Source organism: Suncus etruscus, chromosome 14 (assembly GCF_024139225.1).
Source record: "Suncus etruscus isolate mSunEtr1 chromosome 14, mSunEtr1.pri.cur, whole genome shotgun sequence".
NCBI lineage: Eukaryota > Metazoa > Chordata > Mammalia > Eulipotyphla > Soricidae > Suncus > Suncus etruscus.
Genome location: NC_064861.1, coordinates 78,668,865 through 78,695,643, shown reverse-complemented (window position 1 = coordinate 78,695,643; position 26,779 = coordinate 78,668,865). Strand labels below are relative to the sequence as shown.

General features: G+C 45.0%; 2 protein-coding genes across 2 annotated transcripts in view; both read right to left on the bottom strand.

Annotated features, from left to right (window-relative positions):
• Positions 1 to 5,975, bottom strand: part of TDRD12 (tudor domain containing 12) — an 84,580-nt gene extending 78,605 nt beyond the window's left edge. Inside the window, 1 exon segment of the mRNA XM_049787445.1 lies at positions 5,952 to 5,975. Coding sequence (XP_049643402.1) covers positions 5,952 to 5,975 — 24 coding nt within the window.
• A 9,119-nt stretch (positions 5,976 to 15,094) lies between these two features.
• Positions 15,095 to 26,439, bottom strand: NUDT19 (nudix hydrolase 19). Its single transcript, XM_049786323.1, has 3 exons — positions 25,555 to 26,439; positions 19,024 to 19,231; positions 15,095 to 15,627 (listed from the first exon to the last, which is right to left on the bottom strand). Exons 1-3 carry the CDS (start codon positions 26,278 to 26,280, stop codon positions 15,422 to 15,424), a joined length of 1,140 nt encoding a protein of 379 aa, XP_049642280.1. The 5' UTR covers positions 26,281 to 26,439; the 3' UTR covers positions 15,095 to 15,421.
• Positions 26,440 to 26,779: the final 340 nt, after the last annotated feature.

Below are 26,779 nucleotides of genomic sequence, written 5' to 3'. Positions count from 1 at the left end.
ACACTAACCCATTCTGGAACGGGTTCTGGAGTCTGTCATCCAGTGGCCCTCAGAGTGAAACCTCTGAGTTGGTGTGCTTGAGGGGACTGGGTGATAAGGCAAAACATGTGAAATGAGAGAGGTCTGGGCAAGGATGTGATATTCTGACCTCCATTGCTTATGCAAATTGTGCCCCCAGACGTTCACTGAAATTAGAGCTATGTGTGGTTTAAAAAAAAAAAGCCGGGGCCGGGCGATGGCGCTGAAGGTAAGGTGCCTGCCTTGCCTGCGCTAGCCTTGGACGGACCGAGGTTTGATCCCCGGTGTCCCATATGGTCCCCCAAGCCAGGAGCAACTTCTGAACACATAGCCAGGAGTAACCCCTGAGCATTACCGGGTGTGGCCCAAAAACCCAAAAAAAAAAAAAAAAAAAAAAAAAAAAGCCTGTTGAATTTCTGGTTCTATACACTTCAAAAACCTAGCACTCTGGTGAACAGAATCTGGAGGCAAAATGCCCCTATTTCTTCTGGGCATTTCTTGCAATGCCCAGTTATGCAGTCAAAAATTTAATGTGATGACAGATACTTCCACTGCAGAGTTAAATATTCCTTCAAACTTTCTGCCCTGAATTTCAAGGGTTAACACTAGATTTTCCTCCTTCCTTTTTTTTTTTTTTTTTATTTTGGTCACACCCGGTGATGCTCAGGGGTTCTCTTGGCTATGCACTCAGAAATCGTTTCTGGCTTGGAGGACCATATGGGACAGAGGCGATCAAACTGTGGTCCGTCCTAGTATAGCACAGGCAAGGCAGACACCTTACTGCTTGCACCACCGCTCCAGCCCATAATTATATTTTTTGTTTGCTTTTGTTTTTGTTTGTTTGGAGGCCACACCTGGTGATGCTCAGGGGTTACTCCTGGCTATGGTGCTCAAAATTGCTCCTGGCTTGGGGGACCATATGGGACACTGGGGATCGAACTGTAGTCCAAGTCAGCTGCTTGCAAGGCAAACACCTTACCACTGTGCTATCGCTCTGGTCCCTGGATTTTCCTCTTTAAGCTTAGCAGTAAACACTATTAATGGATTAGCAGAAGTCTCAGGGTTTCTACTTCCAACCCCCCTTACCTGATGGTTCTGATTTGCCAGGCATGACATAAGGAAGTAACAAATCTTAGGCTATTTTTTGTTTCTTTGTTTTGGGGCCACACCCATTTGATGCTCAGGGGTTACTCCTGGCTATGCGCTCAAAAATCGCCCCTGGCTTGGGGGGACCATATGGGACGCCAGGGGATCAAACCGAGGTCTGTCCTACGCTAGCGCTTGCAAGGCAAATACCTTACCTCTAGAGCCACCTTCCCAGCCCCTCACAAAAGTTTTTAAGCCATATGAGACCCTTAGAAAGTTCATGGATGAGCTACAAAAATATAAACAGACAATTATTCAGTAGCCATACTAGGCTTTTGAAATTCCAAGCATCTGACTCTGGAAATCCTAACTACTAGGAGAAAACCTGGTCTTTTAAAAAAGCCCCCTTGGGCCCGGAGAGATAGCACAGCGGCGTTTGACTTGCAAGCAGCCGATCCAGGACCAAAGGTGGTTGGTTCGAATCCCGGTGTCCCATATGGTCCCCAGTGTCTGCCAGGAGCTTTTTCTGAGCCGATAGCCAGGAGTAACCCCTAAGCACCGCCGGGTGTGACCCCCCCCAAAAAAAAGCCCCCTTATCTCCCCAATCAGGAAAGCCACTATATCTATTGTTATGACCAAATATGGTCATAACACATGGGTCACTCACTGCCCATGTGATTAAAGGTCATCTGGCACACACCCAAAAAAGGCAAGAATAGCATGCAAAAGGTACCCGATGATCCATTAGCATTCACAGGAGCTCACAGCCCAGGTGGACAATGGCGAATAAACATTAAAGATAGGCATAAAAGATTTAAGGATTTGTTATTACGGCAGCGAATCAGATGTAGTAAACCTGAATGGTGCTTAGTGAACAAAAGAGCAACCTCATAAGACAAATAAAAACGTGCTAAGCTGATTAAGCATTACTTAAATAGAAAAAAAAAGGATTATGAAATATCATTTTTTATCCTATTAAAAAAGGGATATTATGAAAGCTCTGACTGACCCTATTAAAGACTCCGAAGTATGGAATGGGAAATTATTTTATTTGACTTGTGTAAAGCCTGTGCTTAATCTTTTTCCAACAAGTTCTTGTAAACTATTGACTAAATTTAATCATTGTACTGAGCACTTCTGTCTGTTCTAAGTCCAGGAGGTAGGCCAATGTAAACCATTGTTTTTCTTTTTTTTTTTTTTTTTTTTTTTTTTTTTTTTTTGTTTTTGGGCCACACCCGGTAACACTCAGGGGTTACTCCTGGCTATGCGCTCAGAAGTCGCTCCTGGCTTGGGGGGACCATATGGGACGCCGGGGGATCGAACCGAGGTCCGTCTCCTAGGCTAGCGCAGGTAAGGCAGGCACCTTACCTCCAGTGCCACCGCCCGGCCCCAACCATTGTTTTTCTATGTTACTTTCTCCCCACTATGTAAATAAACCTGCGACTGTAAGCCAAAATACAGCATATAAAAGATAGACACTTTGAGCAATAAAATGGAAGTCATTCCTGCAATTAGATTCTCCTTGTGCTTCTTCCTCCCCAACCCCACTGACCCAAATTTGGGGATCCTGAACTCTTGCTGCAGCAGGACTGAAGCATTAAGGTGCTTCCGACCAATGAGTAACAAACATATCCTGAATAGGATGGTACCTGGCTAATCTAACAGATATTAATATCCCCAAACCCTTCTTCTACAGGCTGGAGAGATCTTGCAGAGAATAGGGTGCTTGTGTTGTACACAGCTAATCCAGGTTTGATCCCTGGTACCCCATTTGGTACGGCATTCTCCAGCAGTGATCCTTGGACACAAAGCTAGGAGTAAGCCTAAGCACTGCTGGTTGTGGCCCAAAACAAAATGATACTAAGTCAATTTAAATATACTTCTGACCCACAAAAGCATCCTAGTCATTTTCTCAAATCAGAATACAAAACTCGCTGCATCTGAAGGTCTACTGCCTTCACATACAGTAAATCTGACCAGCAAGTTCAGGACTAGGCAAATTCAGAAGATACAAATGGTCTTCTATGTTCTTCACCCTGGGAAAGCAAAAGAACCTAAAACACAATTCTGGGGAAAAAAATCTAGCAAAGATGTACAAGACCCTTCCAGATTTCCTCTTTGTGCTTATATTCAGAACCCATTCTAGTGGAGGCAAAACAACTGGCTTTGGCATTGGCATGATTTATAATTCTTGGATGAGACAAAGATAAATCAACCCAGACAGACTTGCAAGACATAAAGAAAAAGTAAGTTTTCTTGGAATGAAATATCCAATTATTTTACCAGGACAAAAACCTCATCTCCTTGTGATTTTAGGTTTTTGTTGTTTTATTTTGTCTTTTGGGGGGTCCACACCTGGCAGCACTCAGGGGTAACTCCTGGCTCTATGCTCAGAAATCGCTCCTGGCAGGCTAGGGGGACCATATGGGATGCTGGAATTCGAACCACCATTTTTCTGCATACAAGGCAAATGCCCTACCTCCATGCTATCTTTCTGCCCCCCTTTTTGGTGTTTTTTCCTTTTCCTTGTGATATTAATTCATATGTCCCTAATGATCAGTGATGACAAGCATATTTTATATGGGTCTACTGGCTATCTACATGTGCAGCTCATGTCTATTCAAATCTGTCCATTTTTTAATTATCTTGGATATTCTTACTGTTTAATTTCAAGATTTCTTTATATACTTTGAACAGTAATCGCTAGTCAAAAGTAAATAATTATATATGTATATGCATACATATAAGTGTTTATAGAAAGAGAAATTTGAAAATGTGACCAAATGCTAACAACTGTTGAGTCTGGATGTAGGGCTTTTATGTAATTTGTTATTTCTGTAACTGCTTCTCTGAAAAATATCAAGTTGAATAGAGTTAAAAACAAGTTTTCATAGGTGCTATACCTTGTTGCTGCTGCTGTGAATGAGGGGGCTAGTCTAGGGATCAGCAGGGATTCACCTGGGGTGCAAAGTCCAGGGGAAGAGTTATTGATACTGAGCGTCTCACTGAACTATGAGTCTCATATGTTTGGCAGGTGGTTTATCACCTGAGCTATCTCCCATGCCCTTAGAAAATTGTTTTTAAGGCATCCTAGGTTCTTTTTCTCTGTTTTGTTTTTGTTTTTGGGTCACATCTAGCAGCGCTCAGAGGTTACTCCTGGCTCAATGCTCAGAAATTGCTCCTGGCAGGCTCAGGGGACCATATGGGATGCCGGGATTTGAACCACCGTCCTTCTGCATGCATGGCAAACACCTTACTTCCATACTATCTCTCCGGCCACATCCTAGGTTCTTATAATTCAGTGATGCTTGGAATCCAACTCAGGTTCTCTAGAACATCCCCAGGGCATCACAGTTCCTAGGACTTCCTAGGAAGTTCCTAGGACATCTCCTTTTTTTTAAAAAAAAATATACATGGATGACTGTGTTTGATCACCAGCATCCCCTGTGGTCCCCTCAGCACTTTCAGGAGTGATTTCTGACACCAGAGACAGCAGACCGTATTGTACACACCAGCCATCCTGACATCGCTTGCAGCACCATTTTGTTCTTATTTAAAAAAAAAAACAAAAACAAACAAAAAGACACCTGTAATAAAATTCTGGTCTGTTTTCTTCCTTAACTCTACTACTCAAAACTGAATAAATTTATTCAAGTGAAAACAGACTTCTATACCTAAGAGAACTTTTGTTTGTTTTGGGGTCACATCCAGCAGTACTCAGGGGTCATTCCTGGTAGGCTCAAGGGACCATACCAGATGCCGAGGATCAAACCTGGGTTTTTCACATGCAAGGCAAACACCCTCCCTACTGTGCCGTCATTTTGGCCCCACCTAAGAGAATATTTCACATCATTAAACTGATAGAATTTGGGGACAAAGCAACGGTACAGAGGGTAGAGTGCTTGCTTTGAATATGGGTGACCTGGATTCGATCCTCAGCATCCCTTATGGTCCCCAGAGAACCGCCAGGAGTAATTCCTGAGTATAGAGCCAGGAGTAACAACCCTGAGCATCGCCTGGTGTGGCCCCCAAACAAATTTTAATTAAAAAATACATATATATGTATTTTTAATTAAAAAATATATATAAAGGACTTACGCCAGGGAAATAGCTCAAAGGATGGAGTTCACACATACATGCCCTGCATGCACCAACCAGTCTGGCACTCCATCCCCAGCACTTAAGGACGGATCACTGCCCTCCCAGGACTGCTGTATGTAGTTGGTCACAGACACCTAAGGGGTCTGCACCCCTCAGCATGCAATGTGGGAGAAAGAGCCCTGCTCAACAAGCCAGGGAGGGTCCAAGAGACAGTCTGCAGGCAAAGTGCTGGTGTAGGAACGTGTGTGTGTGTGTGTGTGTGTGTGTATGTGTGGTATAGGAACCCGTGTGTGTATGTGTGTGTGTGTGTGTGTGTGTGTGCATCCTGGTACCCAGAAATACTGAATGTGTGGGGGAAGGAATTACAGATCGTCCCTCCTAAGGTTAAGAAACACCTAGTTGAGTCTGAATTCTGGGAGCCGGAGAGCTAGCATGGAAGTAGGGTGTTTGCCTTGCAATGCAGATGGATGGTGGTTCGAATCCCAGCATCCCATAGGGTCCCCCCCAAACCTGCCAGGGGTGATTTCTGAGAGTGCAGAGCCAGGAGTAACCCCTGAGCACTGCCAGGTGTGAACCCCCCCCAAAAAAAAGTCTGAATTCTGAAAAGAAAACTACTTTTTACTCCAACAAGACTCTGAAATACATCTGCAGTATGGGGTGGGGGGCTCGGGATCTAGCCGGGATGCCAGATCAGCGGCCCGAGGCGGGGTTCCCCCTTGGGGCGGGTGGGGTGTGGGGTGGCTCACCTTCAGCACCAGCAAGTCGAGCATCTTCCCGGGACCGGCTCCTCCCCAGAGGGCCGGCGGACTCGTCGCCCCCCTGGGACCCGCGACCTCCAGGCCTTGCCCCGATGCGGGCTCCCGCTCGCTCCTGGTGGGCCACGCTGTGGGCGTGGGAGCAGCGGCTGTGTTCCAGGGCCGGCCTCCGGGAGGCTCCCTTCGCCTCACCCACGCAGGGCCGAGGGCTTCCGGGGGCCCGGCTTGGGGGGCCCGGGCCCTGCCAGTCCAGCCGCCGCGCACCATGGGGCAGCCCACACTTCGTTTCGGCCTCAGATCTGACTCCTCGCTCCGTCGAGGTCGCCAGTCAGGAGCCACGTGAAGGGAGAGGCAACGGCCAGCGCAACCGCCCTCAGCGAGCAGGACGCTGGTCTGAGAGAGCGCTCAGCGTCGGGGGCGTGGCTAGTCTATGGGCGTGGCAGATATAGGGGGCGTTGCTAGGGTGCGAGGACGGTACCTGATTGGCCGAGAGGGAGGGTTAAGAACACGTGAACGGGGCGTGGCCAATCCTAGAGAGCGGGATTGTAAACCTGGGGGCGGGGCCAAGCGTGAGGTAAGGGCAAGGCGGACCGAGAGCGTGGCGAACAGAGGGGGCAGGGCTAAGGCACGAGGGCAGGTATCTGATTGGCCGAGAGGGAGGGTTAAGGTGGCGTGCACGGGGCGTGGCCAATCCTAGGGAGCGGAGATTGTAATCCTGGGGGCCAAGAGTGGGGATGAGGCAGAGGGGGCCGGTCTAGGGTTCGTGGGGGGGCACTGGGCGTGGCGAACCGAGGGATAGGGCGGGGCTAGGATGCAGGGAAGGGGCGTGGTATACTGAGGGGCGGGGCTAGAGCACGAGGATGGCCAATCCTAGGGGGCGGGACAAGAAAGTGGGGACTGAGCGGGCAACTTAGGGGCGGGGCCAAGTCGCGTGGGCGGGGCTTGGTGGGCCGAGGGGCGTGTCTAGGGCTCGCGGAGGGGGCGTGGTGATATGAGGAGTGGGGCTAGGGCGCGGGGACAGGGCAAGGCGGGGGTGGGGGCTCTGGTGGGCGGAGAAGGGCGAGGCTGTTTGTCACGTGGTCGCTTGTTCTGGTCCCCAAATCATTTTTTTAACGTAAAAGTGTGTGGGGCCAGAGAGGTGGTTCAGTGAATAGGGCATCTGTCTTGCATGCAGCCTACCTGGATTCCATCTCCAACAGCCCATAGGGTCCCCTGAGCCTGCCAGGAGTACGCCTGAGCACTGCAGGGTGTGGTCCATGAACACAAACTAAACAAAAGAACCCCTGTGGTTGTAGGTGGACTTACAGATGAGTGTTTTAATATTTAAACTGTGAAAATGTTTCTCATATATCACAGTGTGTTCATTTGCTAGTAAGAGAATCAGCAAGATAATGAAAGATTTATCAGTTTATGGGGCCAGAGCGGTGGCGCAAGGGGTAGGGCGTTTGCCTTGCATGCGCTAACCTAGGATGGACTGCGGTTCGATCCCCCCAGCATCCCATATGGTTTCCTCAAGCCAGGAGCAATTTCTGATCACATAGCCAGGAGTAACCCCTGAGCGTCATCAGGTCTGGCTCTCCAAAAAAATTAAAAAAAAAAAAAAAGATTTATCAGTTTGTTTTAGTTTTTGTTTTTTTTGGTTTTTGGGCCACACCCAGCGGTGCTCAGGGGTTACTCCTGGCTGTCTGCTCAGAAATAGCTCCTGGCAGGCACCGGGGACCATATGGGACACCGGGATTCGAACCAACCACCTGTGGTCCTGGATCGGCTGCTTGCAAGGCAAATGCCGCTGTGCTATCTCGCCGGGCCCAAGATTTATCAGTTTAAAGAGAGCACAGACATAAGTGATAAGGAGATATAGTCAGAAAACAATGCTCACATACACATCATTCAAAAAGTAAGTTTGGCAATCTCTTGAAATTTGAGTGGAAATAAAAATAATCAGACCTAAACACTAAACCCAAAGTCAACGACAACAGAATCAAGACCCCCAAATCTACAACAAGCCACAAACACAGTGGACCTGTTACACTAGCAGTCCAGGGGACAATGGGGGGGGGGGGGAGGGAAGGTATCAGATGCATCCTGGGAACAGGGGTGGAGGGAGGACAACACTGGTGGTGGGAATGGCCCTGATTCATTGTCACTATGTATCTTAAATATAATGTGAAAGACTAGTCATTCACATTGGTCACAATAAAATTATTAAAAAAAAAAAAAAGTAAGTTGGGAGCCAGGGATATTGCTCAGTAGTAGTGTACTTGTCTTGAGTGTTTCAGGGACCCGGGTTTGATCCCTCACACAATGAATGAATGAGTGAATAAATGAATAAATAAAGTTTGCTTTCCCAAGTTCAAATCTGCTTAAAGTTCCAGACAGGATTGCTGGAGAGCACATCTGTACTAACTGCTGCTAAAGAGGAAAACACAGGCCAGAACTGCTCCAGCTGCTGGATAGATATCCACCTGATCTGAATTGGGCTAAAAAGGTTCCCGACCACCACAGAGGAGACACCTGGCAGGGCCACTCATTTGAAGTTCCAAGAGATGCCAGTGATCACATCTGATTTAAATGGAAGTCCCCAAGCCCAGAGAAGTCACATACAGCTTCTTCCTACTACTGTGTGGGGGCAAGGTGGGGGGGACTCCATTTTCCCAAGTTAGATCCCAGGCTACAATACAAGGTTTCCCAAACAGACTCACAGAGTGGTAACATCAATTTGGGGTGTAGTGAAAAGATTGCCACAGGGAGGGCTCACTGCTTTGGGGTCCCAGGAACCACCTGGCCAAAGGAGGTCACGTTTCTGCTCCTGTAATAAGTTTAGTTCCTCCATCTACTCCTAGGTAAAGAGATTTTCTTTACTTGATTATGTGAAAAGATAAAATTATTCCAGTTGCTGTTTTACTATTTAGATTTTGTGGCCACATTTGGTGGTAATCAGGGATCACTCCAGAACATGTGGTGCCAGAGTTCAAGCCTGGGTCAGCTGCATTCAAAACAAGTGGTCCTCTCTGCTGTACATGCTGGGCCTACCAATGCAAATTTATAAGGCAATTAAATCCTAGTACTAAAATATGACACTATAATCTATGGACTAATTTTATTTATTTGGATAGATGCTAAAAGCAATCGGAGACAAGTGTTTAAAAAATAAAGTAAAAGATTGCCAAGAAAGCAGAAAGTTTATTCCAGAAATTCAGGAAAATTAGTCAGGGCAAGGCAACCCCCCTTTGGAAACTGCCCCGGGTCTTGGGCCTTGCAGTGCCTGGCATTATTGTGAGGTCTTTAGTCTTTCAGCACAGTGATGGCCTTCTGGTTCTGCAAAGCATCTGCATGGGGAATGCTCTGTTCTTATACTTTTTGTTTCCCATCCCAATCACCCTTCAGGTGATCTTTCTCGGGTAGCCCCCAGAAGAAAAGAGAAACAGGCCACATTAGGCATCAGGAGTGGTGGAGCAGAGTATTGGGTAGTGAGAAGAGGATGCAAAGGAACATCTAAACTTTGCAGATTAACACACTTTTTTTTTTTCTTTTAGTTCACATGCTAGGTCTCCCCTGGCAGTGTTCAAGGTACCGTGCAATGCCAGGGATCAAACCCAGGTTTGGCTGCACGTAGGGCAGTTAATTCCTGTACTAAATCTTCAGCACAGAACTGGAGTAACTTTTTGTTTGTTTTTTTGGACCACACCCAGCGGTGTTCAGGAGTTACTTCTTGCTCTTTGGTCTGAAATCACTCCTGGCAGATTTGGGGGACCACATGGGATCCTGGGGATAGCACCCTGCTCAGCCATGTGCAAAGCAAATGCCCTACCCTATCTCTTTGGCACTGAAATAACTTAAAAATAAGTGAAAGGAGGCTTGAACTTCACAAGCCCACATTCTCTCCTAAAGACACACACTTGCCGGAGAGATAGCACAGCAGTGTTTGCCTTGCAAGCAGCCGATCCAGGACCAAAGGTGGTTGGTTCAAATCCCGGTGTCCCATATGGTCCCCTGTGCCTGCCAGGAGCTATTTCTGAGCAGACAGCTAGGAGTAACCCCTGAGCAATGCTGGGTGTGGCCCAAAAACGGAAAAAAAAAAAAAAAAAAGACACACACTTGCTTGTCTCTGATTTTTGCTTATTTGCACTCTTACAAAGACCTGTGTTTTCTCTTAAATACCTAGTCCCCTCTTTTACTGCCCTCAAATCTTTCTAAGCATGTTTCATTTAATAAAAGCTACCTTGCTTCACTTAAAAAAGGGGGGCCATCAGAACATTTCTTCTTTTCATTTTTGATCTTTATTTTTTTTAGTTTTAGGATCACACATAAAGATGCTTAGGTCTTTGTGCTCAAGGATCACTCCTTAAAGATTTTGGAATCATATGGGGTGTCAGAACTCAAACTCAGTTGGGTACATGCAAAGCAAGCACCTTACCTACTGTACTGTATTTCTCCAACTACCTTTTTCCCTCTTCCCCAAGATGTAATTCAAATGATCTTAGCTTGGACCAGAGTGATAGCACAGTAGTAGGGTGTTTGCCTTGCACATGGCCAACCCAGTACAGACCCAGGTTTGATCCCCAGCATCCCATGTTTCCCCAAGCCTGCCAGGAGTGATTTCTGACCAAAAAGCAGATTTCTAAGTGTAGAACTAGGAGTAACTCCTGAGCACTGCCAGATGTGGCTCAAAAACAAACACCAAAACAAACAAAAAAACGTAGCTTGGAGTAATCAATTCTCTTGTCTGCAATTTTTCCATTTTTAAAAAGTGGGACTGGAGAGAAAGCTCCACTGTTTACTTGTGTATGAGGTCAGAGTTCAATCCTAGCCCTGCTGAGGGAGAGAAAAATGTGGAGGGAGCTCAAGAGGGATTAAGATACTTCTCTTGCACACAGGTGATCCTGGTTCAGTCCTGGGCATTACAGTACAGAGGATGGAATGCCTTTTTCTATTCTCAGCAATGCTTTGGCTATTTTATTGAGTTTTATGGTTCTGTACACATTTAAACATCATGGGGCCAAGAGTGGTAACACAAAGAGTAGGGTGTTTGTCTTGCATGCTGCAGGATGACTGTGGGGCAGTAGCATACTCTGTGGCTGTAGTCTTCCAGATTTTCCTCTTGTATAGCATAGCACTCAGTTGCCCTGGGTTCAATCCCTGGCATCCCATATGCTCCCCTAAGCACTGCCAGGAATGACCCCTGAGCACAGAGTCAGGAGCAACCCCTGAGCACTGCCAGGTGTGGCCCCCAAACAAAACCAAACAATTTTAAGCATCATTTGTTCAAAGTCCTTGAGGATTGTCAATGGAATTTTTGTTAGTTTTTGTTTTTTGGGCCACACCCGGCAGTGCTCAGGGTTACTCCTAGCTATCTGCTCAGAAATAGCTCCTGGCAGGCACAGGGGACCATATGGGACGCCGGGATTCGAACCAACCACCTTAGGTTCTGGGTCGGCTGCCTGCAAGGCAAATGCCGCTGGGCTATCTCTCCGGCCCCGTTTTGTTTGTTTTGTTTGGGGGCCACACGCAGTGGTGCTTAGGGGTTACTCCTAGATCTGCACTCAGAAATTACTCCTGGCAAGCTCAAGGGACCATATGGGATGCCTAGGATCAAATCCAGGTTGGCTGTGCAAGGCAAACTCTCTGTCTCTTTTGATAGTGATTGTTTTGAATTTGTATAATGCTTTGGGTAGTATGATCATTTTAATTATATTAATTCTTCCAACTCTTGAAAATAGAATCTTTTCCTATTTTCTTCTGTCCTCTTCTATTTTGTTTCTTTTAAATTTTTATTTATAGGGTCCTGGAGTGATAGGATAGTGGGTAGGGAGTTTGCCCTGCACAAGGCTGATTTAGATTTGATCCCTGGTGGTCATCTGAGCCTGCCACAGAAGTTATTCCTGAGTGTAAAATGTAGAAATTCCTGAGTGTGATTCCTGAGCACCACAGGTGTGGCCCATACATGACCCAATAAGTTATTAATGTAGAGAGATTGGGAAGGCCACACCTGGCAGTGCTTAGAGGACCATTTATGTGGTCCTAGGACCTGAACTGAGGTCAGGGGCACACAAGGCAAGTGCTTTAACCCTGTACTATCTCTACAGCCTTTCTCTTTCTTTTTAAATTAACTTTAATTTTTTTTAACTTTTTTAAATTTAAATTCTTTTTAATTTTTTAAAAAATTTTAACTTTTTTTTTTTTTTTGGTTTTTCAGGCCACACCTTTTAATGCTCAGGGGTTACTCCTGGCTAAGCGCTCAGAAATTGCCCCTGGCTTGGGGGGACCATATGGGACACTGGAGGATCAAACCATGGTCCTTCCTTGGCTAGTGCTTGCAAGGCAGACACCTTACCTCTAGCGCCACCTCGCCAGCCCCCAAAATTTTAACTTTTTAAATTAACTTTAAAAAACTTTGGGGCCGGGAAGGTGGCGCTGGAGATAAGGTGTCTGCCTTGTAAGCGCTACCAAGGAACGGACCGCGCTTCGATCCCCCGGCGTCCCATATGGTCCCCCCAAGCCAGGGGCGATTTCTGAGCACATAGCCAGGAGTAACCCCTGAGCGTCAAACGGGTGTGGCCCAAAAAAACCAAAAAAAAAAAAAAAACTTTGTTTTTGAAATATAAATCTTCCACATTCTTTTTTTTACTTCTATGTACTTGATGCTTTGGACACAATTCTAAATCATTTAGCCATACCCTTTGGTGCTCAGGGGTCACCCCTGGTTATGGTGCCAGGAGTTGAACTATAGTTGGTCACATGCAAAGCAAGTACTTTTAATTGCTGTCTATACAGCTAATAGATATAAACTTTTGCATTTTTTCCCCTGGGGCCTGAGGAATAGTACTATAGGTAGGCGGTTTGCCTTGCACACAGCAGAACCAGGCACAATTGGGAGTAACTCCTAAGTGCAAAGTCAGGAGTAACCCCTAACACCTCTGGGTATGGCCCCAAAATAAAAGCAAAAAAGAATTTCTCTTCTAGTTCATAATTTGCATATAGAAACTTAAGTTTTGGGGATTTTTGGGGGGTGGGGCACACCCAGCAGTATTCAGGGGTTACTCGTGGCTCTGCACTTAGAAATTGCTCCTGGTAGGTTCTGGGGACCAAATGGGATACTGGGAATCGAACCCATGTCTGTCCTGGGTCAGCAACATGCAAGGCAAACACCCTACTATTATGCTATCTCTCCAGCCCTAGAAATTTAAGTTTTTGTTTTGTTTTGTTTTGTTTTTTTGGCTTTAGGTTTTTCGGCCACACCTGGTGACACTCAGGGGTTACTCCTGGCTATGTGCTCAGAAATCACTCCTGGCTTGGGGGGGGGGACCATATGGGACGCTGGGGGATCGAACCATGGTCCTCCTAGGCTAGCACCGGCAAGGCAGATGCCTTACTGCTCTGAGCCACCATGCCTATTTGCATATTGATTGTTATTTTTAATTTATTTATTTCAGGCACCATGATTTACAAAATTGTAAGAGTGGGGTTTTATTCAAAAAACATTCATCACCACACCTGCCACAAAATGTCTGTTTCTCTCCTCCATTGTCCCAGCGTCACTGAATTTCCTACTGAAAACCAGTCTGCTTCCGTTATCTTTGGGCATTTGTTATTCTCCTATCATGTTTTCTATATCCTTCATAGGAGAGACTTAATTCTATGCCTGTCCTTCTTCTGACTAATTTCATTCAACGTGACACTCTCCAGATCCATTCAGGGATCTCATCTGGATTTCATCCAATCTGCATGAGTTCATCTGTTCTTAAAGTCATATATTCCATTTTATATATATACCAAGTATAGCATTTTCTTTGTGAAAAATAAAAATATTATGTCAAAATATAAGTCAGTAAGGAGAACAGATACAGATTCAGAAACCAAATGGAATATTAATATTCAGAATATTTACTGAAAGTTTTATATCAAAGTTTCTCAAACGTAGATTGTTGTGGGTGACTGTCCCATGTCTGGGGAGTGACTGCATCCCTGGCATCTCCCCTGTAGATGGTAGTAACATTTCATTCTCATTTTTGACAAACAAGATAATTTTCAAAAATAGGTTAAATGTTACCTGAGGGGGAAAAGTGACTCAGGGATGAGAACCACAGACCAAGAAGCATTTCTCTACTCAAGATTGAATAAAACACAAAACTTTATCAATAAACTCAATTTTATAGGTAGGAAAATAAAAATATTTTGTGAAAAATATTTTGCACATATTTTAAAAGATATGATGTATCCAAGATATAAACAATTTCTCATCCATAATCAGTTACCATTATTCCACTTAAAAATAAAAACATTTTCATTCATGTTTAAAGCATTTAAACACCATTAAACGATCAACAGCTCTCTATCTACTCCGTATTCATTAATACACCAAAGTCAAAATAATTAACAGTTGGGCCAGGGCATAGTTCAACAACTGGTGTTCATGCCTTGTATATGGCAGGCCTGAGTTCAATCCCCAGCTAAGCATAGACAGGAGTGATTCCCCCACCAACATGTTGAGAGTAGATCCTAAGCATTGTCTGGTTGTGGCCTAAAATACAAAACAAACAATATTATTTTTGTTGATTTAAAAAAAGTATAGTTTTTATTATAGTTCCCTATTTAAAAAAATACTGCCCAAAGCCATTGTAATTTGGTTGATTTAGTAATGAATGGCACTTGATTTAAAATTTATCTTTAGGGGACCAGAGAGGATACAGCAGGTAAGGCACTTACTTGCCTTGCATGTGGCCAATCTGGGTTCAATCTCTAGCATCCCATATGGATCCCCTGAACACCACCAGGAGTGATACCTGATTATAGAAGCAGGAATAAACCCTGAATAATAACAAAAAATCAAAAATTTGTAATTTTTGTAGTCATCAAACTAAAGACACAAATGATTACATTGGGTGACAGAAAGATATTACAGCAGGTAAGGTGTTTGCCTTGTACACAACCTTCCTGGTTTTGATCCCTGGTACCCCATCTGATCCCCGAGTACCACCAGGATTTGAGTCCTGAGTGCAGAGCGAGAAGTAACCCGAACATTGCCAGGTAAGGCCCCAAAATAAAACAAACAAAAACAACAACAAAAATGAAAGTTGTTCCAATCAAATCAGACACCCTTAAATTAATTCCAACCAGGATAATAATGAATTCATCGTTCAATTTCCTAAGCACGCCAAGAAAAGTACTGATGTCAGTACTTTTTAATTACTGATGTAATTAAAAGACAAGGGTAGTAGTAGAACATCCTATTTAAACTTCTGACGTAATAGCAATACAAAGCAGGATCGATTGTGAAACATTTATCTCATTTTGATAACAAGATCATTAATACTTTATACCTATGAAACACTCAGAATGAAATAAGTCCAGGAACGCCAAACACTTGAAATTCACAAGATTGGAGACACAAAGTCCCTTCAGTGCTAAGGTTTAACCACTATGAAGCTGACTGTAGGATTCATCTGATCAAAGCCATTGCTCTACAAAAGGCTTTTATTTACTCCAGAGTTCTTAGGGTATAGATGTTTAGATTTGGCTGGAACAGTTACATGAATAATATAAAGGTGGCTATCATATAAGATCATACGATGAAACATTTTTCCTTCCTTCATGAGATCTTCAATCTTCTTTTCAGTGGACATTTGACTGTCTATAAATTTTGAATCTTCTAGGTACAGCTCATCCCCTGAAAAATAAGATTCCAATTTTATAAAGTATCATTGTATAAAATATTTCAACATATTAATGACTTCTAAAATCAACAATTTTTTCCATCGGTTTCATGAGTTTTGGACTGAGAACCTTAACTTTATGGTTAAAGTTTAGGGTTAAAGAACCCTAACTTTATGAGCTTATCTCAATTTGTTTCTTGTGTTAATATCTCTCCCCTCTCCCATAGATCCTACCCTCAGTTAAGAATTTCTTTTGGGAGCCAGGATGTTTGCATTTTAAGCCCTGGGTTTGCTTCCAGCACCACCAAAAGAAAATAAAAAGAATATTCTGTGGGGGCTGGAGAGATAGCATGGAGGTAAGGCGTTTGCCTTCCATGTAGAAGGACGATGGTTCAAATCCCTGCATCCTATATGGTCCCCCGCGCCGGCCAGGAGCTATTTCTGAGCATAGAGCCAGGAGAAATGCCTGAGCGCTGCGGGGTATGACACCCTCCCCCCCCAAAAAAAAAAAAAAAACCAGAAAAACAAACAAAAAGAATATTCTTTTGTTTTTGTTTTTGTTTTTGGGCCACACCCGGCGGTGCTCAGGGGTTACTCCTGGCTGTCTGCTCAGAAATAGCTCCTGGCAGGCACGGGGACCATATGGGACACCGGGATTCAAACCAACCACCTTTGGTCCTGGATCAGCTGCTTGCAAGGCAAAAACCGCTGTGCTATTTCTCCGGGCCCAAAAGAATATTCTTTGGGTATGTAAATATTTATGAGTGGCTTGTTTTCATGATGAATTTTAGCTCCTATTTTAGCTCATGATTCTATTTCAACCCACATTAATAATGACATTGATGTCCATATATTTTTGGCACTTCAGTGTAGACAGCCTTAGTCATATTAAGGTTAAATAAAACAAATAATTGTTGTATATGAAAATATTTCCATAAGATTATTCTTTGACTGTTGTCCCACTTTGACCTTCCAGGTGGGGGCGCTGTTGAGAGCTGAATAAATAGTTTGGGAGCAAGGTGTTGAGGGTCTTCTTTTTTTTTTTTTTTTTTTTTTTTTTTTGGTTTTTGGTTTTTGGGCCACACCCGGCGGTGCTCAGGGGTTACTCCTGGCTGTCTGCTCAGAAATAGCTCCTGGCAGGCACGGGGGACCATATGGGACACCGGGATTCAAACCAACCACCTTTGGTCCTGGATCGTTGAGGGTCTTTTGCCAGAGTTGGCTGGCTGGCTCTAAGTGTGTTTTGGAGCTAGCAGCAGACTGACAAAGGACTTTCTTCGTCCAATCTTTTATCCCTTAACTCTCCTGTCTGTGTGGATTATTTGCTGTGGATAAATATTACCAAGATCTCCCCCCAAAAGCGGACAAGAGAATGGGAATCAATTTCTCATTCTGGGAGCTCTTTGCAGATACTCAAACAATCAACAAAGGAGTAAAGGGGAGCCAACAAATGGGGCAACAATTATCATTTACATGTTAAACTGTCCTTTTGCAGGTTGTGTAACAAATACTATTGCTAGAGAACCAAGGAGTAGCTTAGTGGGAGAGTGTTTGCCTTGAGTGTGTGAGGCCTTGGTTTGCACTCTGGCACCCTTTCAAAACAAATAGTGCCAATAATCTGATAACTGAGGTAGGAAACCATGAATACAGGCCACAAAGTCCACTCGAAAATACTACAAAACTTAATCCTGAGTTTATTTAAAACAATCATCTACTTGCAAATTTCCTAACTTAAGTAAATAATTTAGTTTCTTATTTTCCTTTTTCTTTTTTCTTCTTTATTTTTATTTTATTTTATTTTTTATTTTTTTTTTTGTTTTTGGGCCACACCCGGCAGTGCTCAGGGGTTACTCCTGGCTGTCTGCTCAGAAATAGCTCCTGGCAGGCACGGGGGACCATATGGGACACCGGGATTCAAACCAACCACCTTTGGTCCTGGATCGGCTGCTTGCAAGGTGAACGCCGCTGTGCTATCTCTCCGGGCCCTTTTTTTTTTTTTGGTTTTTGGGTCACACCTGGTGACGCTCAGGGGTTACTCCTGGCTATCTATTCAGAAATCACTCCTGGCTTGGGGGACCATATGGGATGCCAGGGATTGAACCATTGAACGGTGTGAACGGCGGTTCATCCTAGGTTAGCACATGCAAGGCAAATGCCCTACTGTTTGTGCCACCGCTCCAGCCCAATAATTTAGTTTCTTATCATTCAAAATTAAAATGTAGGGCTGGGGAGATAGCTGAAAAGGTTTTGCATGCTTTGCATATAGGAGCCCCCAAAACAACATGGTCCCATGAGCACACTGGGAGCAACCCCTGAGCACTGCTGGGTGTAGTCCCAGAAAACAAAGGGACTGAGGAGATAGTACAGTGGGTAGCAAGCTTGCCTTGCACACAGTTGGCCTAAATTCTATCCCTGGCACCTCGTATGGTCCCCTAATCACTGCCAGATGTGATCTCTCTATGCAGAGCCATGAGTATGTCCTGGGCACAGCCAGGTATAGCTCAAAAACCAAACCAAACCACAACAAAATGAATACATAAAAGAGGGGCTAAGGTGGATATTGCCTTGGACAAAGCTGAACAGGGTACCCCATAGGGTCCCCCCCAAGCACTATCAGGAGTAATTCTTGAGTACAGAAGCAGGAGTAAAACCTGAACACTGGGACCAGAGCGATATAGCACAGTGGTAGGGATAAACCCAAGTTTGAGGTCCCCTGAGCCTGTCAGGAGTAATTTTTGAGCACAGAGCCAAGAGGAACCCATGAGTGCCACTGAGTGTACCCCTCCCCCCCCAAAAAAACCCTGAATACTGCTGGCAAGGTCTAAAATCAACAACAAGCCAACATAAAAAAAGGTGGTCAAGAAGATTCACAATGGGGTGAAGCATATATATCTGGTATATAGGAGTCCTGGGTTTGATCCTGACTAATACCAATTCGTGACATCCCCAAATAAATTGAAATTAAAGAGATAATATATAACAACTTTGGGGCTGCAGCGGTGGTATAATTGGTAGGGCATTTGCCTTGCATGTACTAACCTAAGATGGACTGTGCTTCATTCCCCCAGTGTCCCATATGGTCCCCCAAGCCAGGCGCAATTTCTGAGCACATAGCCAGAAGTAACCCCTGAGTTTCACTGGATGTGGTCCAAAAAAGCAAAAAACAAACAAACAAAAAAACAAACTTTGTCAAAATCTTAAAAATGTACATAAACATACTTATATGAGTATAAAATGACTTAGTATTCCTATTTATTTATAATATGATAGATATTTTGAGACTTTGACCTTAATGCTTATTTGATACCAACTTAATATGTAAGATACAGTCTATAACTCATATCTGTTAGGCAGTAAGGACATACAAGAAATGAAATTCTATCAAAAGTATTGATGAGTCACTGATTTACCTGGTAAAATCTGGAGCATCCCATCCGCAGCTGTTAATCTGATGGGAAACCATCTTTCCGTCCCTTCTATTTCACGATACAAACAAAATGTGTGCAAATCAGAGAGAGAGGCAAAATTTTCAAGTCTTTTCATTTCATAGAATTGTGGAGGTGCCAACCAAATTTCTTTTGATGTGAAACTTTCAATTGCCTCTGATGGAGACGACCACTGGAAGAAAAGAGGGATGCCGAAAGGTTATTCCATTGGGCAAGGCAAACTATGAAATCGTTAGCTCCGTACCTAAGATCTAAATGAAAATGTGAAATTAATTTGTGAATATGACTTGCAAAATCCCTGAGACATGTGGCAACATCTGCAGCACAATGTGTGACGCATGATACCATTCAAGTCAAAGTAAAGTAGGGCATCAGGGAACTTTCTGGAAAGCCAACAGGCAGCTTCAATCCTAGGGAGCTAATGAACTCAGGGAATCAACCATCCAGAAACTTCCTGTTTAATTTCAAAATCCTCACTGCTAGGACCAGCTCTTCTTTCATCAAGATGAACCTTGAGGGGCCGGAGACATAGCACAGGGGTAGGGCGTTTGGCTTGCACACGGTCAACCCTGAACGGACATGGTTCGATTTAGGCAATCTATATGGTTCCCAAAGCCTGCCAGGGGCTTCTTCTGAGCACTGCCGGGTGTGACCAAACAAAACAAAACAAAACAAAAACAAAAAAAACCAACAAACAAAAAAGAGGGAAGGGAGGGAGGGAGGGAGGGTGGGAGGGAAAAGGTAAAAAAAGAAGAAAGAAAGAAAGGAAGGAAGGAAGGAGGGAGGGAGGGAGGGAGGGAGGGAGGGAGAGAGAGAGAGAGAGAGAGGGAGGGAGGGAGGGAGGGAGGGAGGGAGGGAGGGAGAAAGAAAGAAAGAAAGAAAGAAAGAAAGAAAGAAAGAAAGAAAGAAAGAAAGAAAGAAAGAAAGAAAGAAAGAAAGAAAGAAAGAAAGAAAGAAAGAAAGAAAGAAAGAAAGAAAGAAAGAAGAAAAAAGAAAGAATGAACGAGGTGAATCTTAATGTATTCTAGAACTACAGTCTAGTATCAGCAAGCCATAAAAGGGATTTGCCCCTTTAAATAAGACTCTAATCACAGAGGTCTGGGGGAAAATAAAATAATAAATAAATTTAAAAAAAAAAGACTCTAATCATGATTGGCTGCTGAGTCTACCTCCCCAGGGTTGGCAGTTGAAAGAGATAGTTGGAGAGTTTGTTGGTAATTGGAGGATCAAGAGAGTTGGTTTGCATTTGGAATAGACAGTTGAGCAAAATTTGGTGGCAGTTGGAAGTGGTAGCTGGAGAGCGGGAAGAGTGTTGTGGGCATTTGGAAGAGACAGTGGGAAGGATCAAGTGGATTGAACTGTTTCTATTCCTGACTGTGGCTTTCCCCCTGATTTTGGACAGACTTTTGGCAACTTTCATCTATAGCCCTTTGCTTTACCTGGCCCTCAATCTGACCTTACCCAAACCCAGTTCTCTCTCCCTCTTTCTCTCTCTCCTGGCCTAGGGGTTTGTCATAGGCCCCTGGGCTTCTCTAATAAATAAGTCTGTGATATTTGTCAGAGTCTTGCCTGTAAAGCCCCATAAACTCCAGCAGCATGGGCCCATCTTGAGCAAGTTGACACTGACAATGCATATCATTCATTAGTAGAGAAATCCTTATGATTAATTCTAGTATAAAGGCTACTATATCCTATAATACTATATCCTATAATAGACCCAGCTGCTTTTTGTTGTTGTTGTTGTTTACTAAATAACCATTGACACCAGAGGAAACTGATAACACACATCAGACCCAAGTGGGGTTGAAATTTTTCCTACCATGGATGATAAAATGTTCAAAATCTGCACATCATTCACATACCTTCCTTGGCAGACCCAATTAACTTCACTCTTTGGGAGGGGGGAGATGAGCAATTTACTTTTAACCAATAACTCAGATTATTCTAAAGGAACAAAGGTTGTATCTTGAAAAACTGAGCTCATCTTCAAAGGGCTACTAAATCGCTATTTCCCAACCTTTCTGTTTTCTGAATTCTATTTGTTTGGTGTTTAGATGAAAGGTTAAGAAAGAGGCCAGGGACCAGAGGGAAAGCACAGCAGGTAAAATGTTTGCCTTGCCTGCGGTTGACCTGGATTTGATCCTTGGCTTTCCACATGGTCCCTCAATAATTTCTGAGCATGGAGCAAGGAGTGTATCCCTTGAACACCATAGGCTGTGCCCCCCCCCCCCAAAGTTAAGAGATTATATACCAGAAACACTGGCCTTCCACATGGTCAATCTCAATTTGATTCCTGGAATCCCATACAGTGCCTTGAATCCTACCAGGAATGATCCCTGACATAGAGTCAGTAGTAACCCCTGAGCAATGCTGAAGTGGCCCCAAAATGAAAATAAATAAAAAATTTAAAAGATGAAATATTAAGCGATAGACACCAATTTGCTTAATTCAACATGTTCAGAATAGTCCAGACCACAAATGAAAAGATTGGTGACTGGTTACGATGAGTGCACTGCTTAGAATACGTAAACTAGGGGGTGGAACAATAGCACAGTGGTTCGCCTTGCATGTGGCCAACCCTGGACAGACACAGGTTCGATTCCCGGCATCCCATATGGTCCCCCAAGCCTGCCAGGAGTGATTTCTGATCACAGAGCCAGGACTAACCCCTGAGCATCACTAGGTGTGACCCCAAAATAAACAAACAAAAAACAACAAAACAAAACAAAAAAAAGAATACATAAAATATTTCTACTCCTTAGCATCTCCCAACATACCCTCATTTCACAGATGTGAAATACAGATGGTTTTACTAAAAAATCTGGCTTCAAATTCTGAGGGAGGGGAGCTGGGAAGAGGAAGGAAGAAGGTTCATAGTTTTTAACTCTGTCTCTACACTTTGGGTCCTGGCACACTTTAGGCTCATGTTTCTGCTCTTAGAGGTTGTGCTGTGCACTATAGTCCAAGCAGCAACCATCAGATCTACCTAGAATAACCTCGGTCATGAAAGTAACTCTAGTGTGTGTAGACATGGCCAAAGGTACCTGGGGTGAAGTCAACCAACTTCTTCCATTTGAGAATATCTAGCTTAGACTATATTAATAACCATCAGAACCTCTTTTTCCCTCATGAGCTCTAGAATTACCTTTCCCCAATATGTGAAAACAATAGAGAAGTGGTCAAAATATTAATTCATCACTTTTTGGTACTTAAAAGATGTACCATTGTAACTGATAAGAATATGACCACTGGGGGCCAGAGCAATGGCACAGCAGTAGGGCGATTGCCTTGCACATGGCTGACCCAGGGCAGATGGCGGTTTGATCTCTCGGCATCCCATATGGTCCCCCAAGCCAGGAGCAATTTCTGAGCCCATAGCCAGAAATAACCCCTGAGCATCACTGGTTGTGCCCCCCCCTCAAAAAAAAAAAAAAGAATATGACCACTGCCAGATCTTCCACCTACAGGTGATTCACAGAAGGCAGACCCTGGAGGGAGAAGGAAACCATACACAGATTTCCCACTGAACTGAGGAGACAGTGGTCAGGGGTCTGGAAAGGTCTGGCCCGGAGAGAAGTTGGAAGATAGCAGAGCTCCAGAAATGTGCAGCCAGGTGTCCTTGAATCCTACTTAAAGTAAGAAAACTGTGATTCCTGGAAAAAGAACAATTAACTCAGAACTTTAAGGCTAAGTAAGGATCCCTGGGCTCATAGTGAGCCAGAGATGTTCCAAATTCCTTTCAACCATAGTGGTGAGACCTTGATGCATATCATTCATTAGTGGAGAGATACTTAAACTTAATTCTAGTATAAAGGCTACCATAGATCTACACTACAAACCAATTGAGTAAATCTTAAAATGATCATAGTAGGGGTAGGAGAGATAGCCTGGAGGTAAGGCATTTGCCTTTCATGCAGAAGGTCATTGGTTGGAATCCCGGCATCCCATATGGTCCTCCGAGCCTGCCAGGAGCAATTTCTGAGTGTGGAGCAAGGAGTAACCCCTAAGCGTTGCTGGGTGTAACCCAAAAACCAAAAAAAAAAAAAAAAAAATTATCATAGTAATTGGCAACTTCCCAGCAGAAAAGCTCAACACCTTTAAAAATCTAACTCTTGGGGCTGGAGCAGTGGTGCAAGCCGTAAGGCATCTGCCTTGCGTGCACTAGCCTAGGATGGTTCGATCTCCTGGTGTCCCATATGATCCCCCAAGTCAGGAGCAATTTCTGAATGCATAACTAGGAGTGACCCCTGAGTGTCATCAGGTGTGGCCCAAAAAACAAACAAACAAAAAAATCTAACACTCAAAGATCATTAAATCACAATTGACAATCTGTAACAAAAAAAACCAACAGGTTGGAACTATAGCTCATATACACAGCACTTACTGTACATGTGTGGCACAAATATATCATAAGACCTATAAAGAAACAATAAAATATGATCTCTTATAACTAAAAAGAAAAATCAGAGGCCAGAGAGAAACAGTACAATGGGTAAAAGTACTTGACTTGCACATGGCCAGTCTGAATTAAATCCCCAGCACCAAACTTGGTTCCACAAGCACCCCCAGCAGTGATCCTGTACACAGAGCTAAGAGTAACCTGAGTACCGGGAAATACAGCCCCAAAATAAGCAAAACAAAACAAAAAACTAGCCAATAACAAAAAATTACTAAAATGATGGAATTAGGTGAAGTGACACTAAAACCAATTGACTCAATAACACAAGTAAGAAAAAATAAAATACATGAAATAAAAACGAAAACAAAAACAAAACTGAATGAAACTTTTTTGGGGCGGTTACCTAGCAGCACTCAAAGGTTACTCATGGCTCTGCTCTCAGAAATTGCTCCTGACAGGCTGGGGGGGGGGGGTATTATACAGGATGGCGAAGATCGAACTCAGATCTGTCCCAGGTAGGCCGTGTGTAGGCAACCACCCTACCATTGTTCTGTCGCTCTGACTCCTAAATAGAACTTAAAAAAAAAAAAAAAAAAAAAAACACATCTGGGAGTTCAAAAAAGCTCCATAGTTTGAAACCCAGTATCAGTCCTGGCACCACATGGTTCCTTGGGGAACTCCCGGAGCACCAAGTAGCCTCAAAGCAAACAAATAAACAATACAATACAAAGTAAAAAAAGATCTAGGGCAGGAGCAATAGTACAGTGGGTAAGGCACTTACTGTCCATGCAGAAGACCCCCAAATTCAATCCCTGCCATTCTATATGCCATCCTATATATGCATGCCCCCCCCCTTGAAGCCCTATGAGTCATCCCTGAGATCAGAGGTAGGAGTAAGTCTGAGCACTACCAGGTGTGACTCCGAAACAAAACAAAATAAATGAAAAGAAATGTGTAGTCCCTGAGCACTGCTGAATGTGGCCCCAAACAAAAAAATAAAATAACAAATGGAAAAAAATGAAAAAAACAAAAAAACAAAAAAACACCATACATCAGGTAGGAAACTAGCTTGCCTTGCACAAGGCCACCTGGGGCCTAAGCACCACCAGGAGTGATTCCTGATGCGTGGGCCCAAAACAGAAAGGAACTAACTCTCTTCACTGTGGTTTGCTCTATTGTTAATCAGGAGAGATTTCCAAGTAACCCCCACGCATTGTGGGTGTGACCCAAAACTCAAAACTAAATAGGATCAGCCAGAGAAAACTTAGATTTCAGAATAAGCACAATTGCCAAGGATATAGATGTCTTCAGAGCTATTACAGGGGGCTCAACTGTTGGATCCTAGATATGTAGACAACAGCTTACAAAAGCTGTTTTATTTATTTATTTATTTATTTATTGTTTTATTTTCCAAATTAATAAAGTAAAATGTGACAGAACTCAAGAGAGAGAACATTCTTTTCCCAGTAGCTGATGAAGCAAGTAAATAATTTGGAAGACCTGAAAACCAGGACCCGTGGAATCCAACCTAACAAACACTGACTACAACAAGCACAACAAAGTTTTCCCTGTTTGCTTGCTTTGGCGCAACAGGTACTCAGCTGTATAGATGTACTCAGCTGGATAGATGACCCATTTCAGGGTCGTCGATCAAGTACAGAGGGGAGGTTTCTTGCCCTGCATGCAGTCGACCAAGGTTGGATCCCTTGCACCCCATATAATCCCCGTCAGAAGTGATCCCCAGAACCAAGATACCAGAAGAACCAAGGTACCACCAGGTTTGGGCCAAAACGTTAAAGAAAAAGAAAATCTCAAGGGTGGAAGGTGGGTGCTTTGAAATGAAGCTACTGTCAAAGCTGCAAGCCGCTGGGAGTACCATGTTGGAAGACACACACACAAGAAATAGGGACCCTGGGATCTTGAAGCCTGGGGGAAAGTATCCCCTGAATGCCAAAGTGTCCCCTGCTTCTTGGGCCTGCAGGGGACACCTGCTTATTGGATAGCCAGAGGATGCAACTAGCTTCTGGGGGGGGGGGGGCTGATCTCCAGGATGTTCCTGCGGGACCTCAGCATCATGGTCCCCCACGACGCCTTACCTGACAGCTCACCACCTCGGCTGCATCAGGCTGCACCGGAGGCGGATCTTGCAAGCAGCACAGGTAGAAGGCCGTGTCGAAGCGGCGTCCCCCGGGGCGTAGGAACGGGGTGAGCCACCCACCCCAGTCGTGCAGTGCCCAGATATCGGGGGTGCAGTCGAGGTCGGCGCAGAGGCGCAGGAAGAGGCGCGCGTCGCTGCGCACCCGGGCGCGCCAGGCTTCCAGGCCGGGCGGCGGCTCGAGGCAGCGGCCGGGCCCGGGAGAGCCAGCCAGGGGCCCGCGGGGCCGCAGCAGCAGCACGCCGGCCTCCTCGAAGGTCTCGCGGATGGCGCAGATACGGAAGGCCACGTCATCCGGCAACACCGCCGGGTCCCCGGCCGCGGGTTCGTGGCCCGGCTCCCACTGCAACCCGGGGAAGGTGGCCACGCGCGGGGGCGCAGCGCCCAGGCCGAAGCGGGGCGGCTTGTGGTGCGGCTCGAAGAGGCGCAACCAGTCGGCCGAGCTGTCCGCGGCGTCCAGGACACCCCCGGGGAAGACGTGCGCCCCGGGCATGAAGCCCTGGTTCTGGGAGCGTTGCAGCAGCAGCAGCCGGAAGCCTTCGGCGGGCGGTGGCAGCGGTGGCTGCGGCGTCGCGGTGGCCGGGCCGGGCCTTGGCCACCCGGCGGCCAGCATCAGGGTGGCCGCCCGCCGCCAGCGCGTAGGGCTCGGCCGCAGGGAGCCGCTCATGGCGGCAGCTGCTTCTAGGTTCCTGCAGAAGCTCCAGGCGCCGGGCCCACGGCCCCAGAGGTCGTCCTGGCCTTGGGGACAAAGAGATCCTTGCTTCGCACCCGACCCAGGCGCACTGGTGCAAGGTGGAATGGACCTGCGGGGCTTTTACTCTGCGCCTGCTTGTGGTGGGAGGAGCATAGCAAGCCTCTGCTTCTGCTCTGCCCTGTGACTGTGACTGCTGTGACTGCCTGGGCAGGCCCCTGTCTTTTAAGTTTGGTTTTGTCTCGGGGTCAGAGGTTACTCCTGGCTCTCCACCCAGGAATTCCTCCCTGCTGGCTGGCTCCTGGGATATATGGGATGTTGAGACTCGAACCTCAGCCTGCGGTGTGCTTGGCAAGTATCCTACCCGCTGTGTACTATCGATCAGGCCTGCATTCCACTGTTTTGACAATGACCTGGAAGGAGGGCCTGGCAGAGAGCAGGGCCTTTGAGGCCATTTCTTTGGCAAACATGACAT

Bases quoted from the DNA above. Each gene is read 5' to 3' on its own strand.
- NUDT19 (XM_049786323.1), bottom strand. From the start codon at position 26,280: ATGAGCGGCTCCCTGCGGCCGAGCCCTACGCGCTGGCGGCGGGCGGCC. The intron at 19,232-25,554 runs GTAAGGCGTCGT...CTTTTCTTCCAG, and splicing joins CCGAGGTGGTGAGCTGTCAG to TGGTCGTCTCCATCAGAGGC. The intron at 15,628-19,023 runs GTAAATCAGTGA...CTTATTTTTCAG, and splicing joins GATGCTCCAGATTTTACCAG to GGGATGAGCTGTACCTAGAA.